Source organism: Chaetura pelagica, unplaced genomic scaffold (assembly GCF_000747805.2).
Source record: "Chaetura pelagica isolate M959 unplaced genomic scaffold, ChaPel_1.0 scaffold757, whole genome shotgun sequence".
Taxonomy (NCBI): domain Eukaryota; kingdom Metazoa; phylum Chordata; class Aves; order Apodiformes; family Apodidae; genus Chaetura; species Chaetura pelagica.
Genome location: NW_009970727.1, coordinates 883,341 through 887,588, shown reverse-complemented (window position 1 = coordinate 887,588; position 4,248 = coordinate 883,341). Strand labels below are relative to the sequence as shown.

General features: G+C 58.4%; 1 protein-coding gene across 1 annotated transcript in view; it reads left to right on the top strand.

Moving 5' to 3' along the window:
• Positions 1 to 1,897: 1,897 nt before the first annotated feature.
• The window catches only part of GRM4 (glutamate receptor, metabotropic 4), a 38,761-nt gene continuing 36,410 nt past the window's right edge, over positions 1,898 to 4,248 (top strand). Inside the window, exon 1 of the mRNA XM_010007086.1 lies at positions 1,898 to 2,416. Coding sequence (XP_010005388.1) covers positions 1,898 to 2,416 — 519 coding nt within the window. The remainder of the gene's footprint in view (positions 2,417 to 4,248) is intronic.

Below are 4,248 nucleotides of genomic sequence, written 5' to 3'. Positions count from 1 at the left end.
CCATGATCCCTTGTCCTATTGCTACATGCCCTTATAAAATATATCATGGGGTAAGATGCAAGGAATTACTTGATTTCAGCTGGCACGGGGGGTCTGTGGTGTTTGGGTGTCTCTGGAACTTCCCTTCCCCTGCCTCCTCCCCGTGGGAAGAGCCAGATCTGCTTCCAGGTGGCAGTGGGAGCCACGTTCCCCTGCTCCAACCCATGGGATGGTTCTTTCAAAGGAGACTGGACCATGTGGAGGGTGGATCCCTGTCCTGGATCCCCATCCAAGTGGGGCTGTGGTTGCAAGGGCTCTCCTGGCAGGTGGGTGTCCTGCTGCAGCACTTCCAGGCTCCTGGTTTTTTGAAGGAAAGAGCTCAGCAAGAGGTAATTCTGGTTGCTTAAAAGCCTGGGCTGTCAGACCCACTTTGGAAATGGGCCTTCACGAGGCTCAGACAGGGCAGGGATGTGCATAATTTATGGAGCTGAGTTGAGGCAAGGGCCCTCCTGGCTGGGCTGGGCTGGGCTGGGCTGGCTGTGGAGCTGGGAACCTCCTCCATGGTGTAAAGGTGCTTGGCACAGCAGCTCCAGCAGGTAGCACCCCTCTGGGCCAGCTGAGGATCTGGCCCAGCAGGGGCAGGATGGGGTGCTGGGCTCTGTGCTGCAGCTGAGGTTAATTTCACTTGTTTCTTCAGTCTCTCTGTTGTAGCCTGTCCTGCCTGGGGAATGCATTTGCCTGCTCAGCTCTGCTCTGCTTTTTGGTGCCTTGCATTAATCATGTGTTGCCCTCGTAGCATCCACCAGTAGTGGGAAGGGCTGTGGGCAGAGCCCTTCCCCAGAGGGGAAACTGAGGCAGGGAGGGAGCATGCTGCTTGGGCAGGGGCAGCTCTGGGGCTGCTTGAGACATGGGGACTCATGGCAGGCACTTGAAAAACCTGGGGCTCAGTCTCCAGGTCCTTCAGCACTTCCTTAGTTGAGCTGGGTGGTGCAGGGGATGGGGAAGGGCTCCTGTCCCAGAGCCCACTGGGGACACGTGCCTGGCAGGCATGGCAGGAGGCCTGGGAAGGTTTTCAGCCTCACCTGGTTTTTGCTGGGGACAGGAGTTTGTGTCTGGCTGGGTTATGGATGGGGACAAGGAGAGGGCAGGTGGGCACAGCAGGGGATGCTCCAGATGGGAGCATATTTGGCAGAGGGGCTGTTCAAAGAGCAGGTTTCTCCCCACATCAGCTCAAGGTCTAAATCAAGCTCAGCTTTAAAGTTGTCTCCTGTGCTCAGCTGTGCCCTGGGCAGGAGGGGAGCTCTGGGGTGGGCAGGGACCAGGGCTGGGGGTGCCTGGGGGTTTTGCCCTGCTGTGGTCTGTCCCACCTGGAGGCTCCCTGATGGGGAGATGTGATGGGACAGGTCCTGATGGCTCCTTCCAGCCCCAAACCAGCCACCGACCTGGTCCTGCTCCTTGGAGCAGGGTGAGCTGGGGGCCCCTGCAGGGTTTGAGCTGAGCCAAAGCTGCCGATGTGCCTTAAAAATCAAGCGAATCCCAAGTCTTGTCGTTGCTGCTGTTTTTTCACAGCATCCCCCAGCGTTAATTTCTGAAAAGCTCGGGATACCTGAGCTCCTCTTCATGCCCCTGCTTGATTTTTTTTTTCCCCCTCTCTCTTCCTCCCCCCTCCCAGGGGCTGCAGAGGAAGGACCAGAAGCTTTGCTTGTACTCCCGCCTCCACCTCTTCTCCCGGCCATGCAGCCCCCGGTGCCCTCCTGCTGCCCGGCCTCCCGCTGCTCCCCGGGGACCAGCATCTCCACCGGGAACCACTGACAGCGCCGGGAACCATGGGGAGCCACGGGAGCTGAGCAGCCCTCCCTCCTCAGCATCACCCCCTGAGCCCCCAGACCCAGCCTGGGGGCTCCTCCCCAGCAGGGCGATGAGCGGGGGTTCCTTTTGCATGGAGCGTCTTTCCTTCTGCCTCCTCCTGAGTGCCTGGAGCTGGGGGTGGGCGCCCGGGGGGGCCGCCAAGCCCAAAAGCCAGAGCTACCCACACATGAACTCCATCCGCATCGACGGGGACATCACCCTGGGGGGGCTGTTCCCCGTGCACGGGAGGGGGGCAGAGGGCAAAGCCTGCGGGGAGCTGAAGAAGGAGAAGGGCATCCATCGCCTGGAAGCCATGCTCTTCGCCTTGGACCGCATCAACAACGACCCCGACCTGCTGCCCAACATCACCCTGGGTGCCCGGATCCTGGACACCTGTTCCCGGGACACGCACGCCCTGGAACAGTCGCTGACCTTCGTGCAAGCCCTGATCGAGAAGGACGGCACCGAGGTGAGGTGCCTCAGCGGGGGGCCCCCCATCATCACCCGCCCCGAGAGGGTGGTCGGGGTCATCGGCGCCTCGGGCAGCTCCGTCTCCATCATGGTGGCCAACATCTTGAGGCTCTTCAAGGTAGGAGGGTGAGGGAAAAGCAGGCGTGTTTTTGGGGAGCGTTTCTCCACGCGTGTCTCTTCCTTCCCAGCAGGGGTGGGCGGGAGATGGTGTCTTGAAATTCTCCTCCTGCCTCCGCCGGGTCCCTGGGGACCCCTTGTTTCACCCCCTCATCTGGTGATGGCACTTTTAAGGAGGGTTTTTGTCTCTTCTCCCCTGGTTTTGCAGGGATGTGGGGGGCTGGGGGTGGGTGTTGGGTGGGATAACTTGGGCTGGAAGGGACCCGGGGGGTTCATCCCACCACCCGTGCCCACCAGAACCATCTCCGGGGTCAGACCAGGTTGCTACTTGCTTGACTGTGATTGGTCCTGAAAACCTCGGGGTGACTTTTCTGCCCCAGCCCAGGGGGCATCAGCCAGGCTGGGGACACTTGTCCCGTGTCACTGGTGTGCAGAGGGGCACAGAGTGCTCAGGGCTGTGGTGGGACAAGGACTGGCCCTCCTGCCTCTCTCTGCCAGCCTCAGGGGAGCTGAGGAGTTCAGAATTATTTCCCCCTTGTTGTGCCTTTATTTATCCACAGCAACATCCCTGGGCTAGAGGGTGTCCCTCTGCAGCAAAGGGCAGGAGAAATGTCACCATCCCACACACCAGCAGTGCTGGGAGCTGCACCCAGAACGGGATCCCAGCACCCCAAAACCCCCTCAGTTCTCCACGGTTACTGCCATTTACCTTTTTCCCTTCCCTTTCCTCTTTGGAGAGCACCAGTTGCCCTCCTGGTAGGGCTGGGAGCTGTTAGAAGAGGTGGAAAAAACAGATTCACTGATGGGGTTTGATTTTTCTGGGTCTTTTTTTTTTCTTTAAAAAACCAACCCAGAACAAAACCCGTGTAAATGCTCCAGGCAAGGAGTGAGAGGGCTGCTCAATAATTAAAATAATATAAATTAGAGGGAGCGGGAGGAACTTAAAAGCTATTTGCTGAGACAAAAAAGATTGAATGCTTGCCTGGGAGAGGAGGAGGGAAGCAGACAGTGGGAAAGGAGTCAGGAGAGTGACAGGCAGAGGAGGAGATGTACCTGTGCCCTTTCTGGCTGTTGCTTTTTTTTTTTCTTCCACTTCAATTTTAATCCTTGGGTCATGCCTTGACCCGTGCAGCAAGGATGTCATAGGATCATAGAATAGAATCACTGGCTGGTTTGGGTTGGAAGGGACCTTCAAAATCATCCAGTCCCAACCCCCTGCATGGGCAGGGACACCTCCCACCAGCCCAGGCTGCTCCAAGCCCCATCCAACCTGCCCTTCAACACTGCCAGGGATGGGGCAGCCACAGTTTCACTCAGCCCAGATGCACCCATGCCCCAGCCTTGCACCTGGGCACTGGTGAGGACCTGTCTCCAGCCCTGGGTGTCCCCAGCAACTTTAAAATCCAGAGGTGACACCAACCCAACGTGACAGCAAGAAGGCAGGTAGAGGATGGAGACCCTGAGATCCCTGGGAGGGGATAATGCAGGATGAGCTCAACTCTTCCTAGACATCAGCAAACCCCTGGGTGAGGGGGAGGGGGGTGCAGTCCCTGGTGCTCCCCAGCACAGGGTCATCATTCCCACGGGATGTGCTATCGTGTTCCCACAGCAGCAGGGACTGGGGAAGCTGGAGGAGGCTCTTCTCCCTCCCTGGGACCTGAGAGGAGCTGCTGCTGCTCTTTGTTATTCAAACAGTGGCTTTATGGCAGGGACATGCTCAACATGAAAATCAGGCACCTTCCATTTCAGGCCTGTGCTGACCTTTCAGGAGGTTCAGCCGAGCCCCGGGCACTGCTCCACGTGCAGCTGACTCTGCCTGTGCCCTCGTGAAAG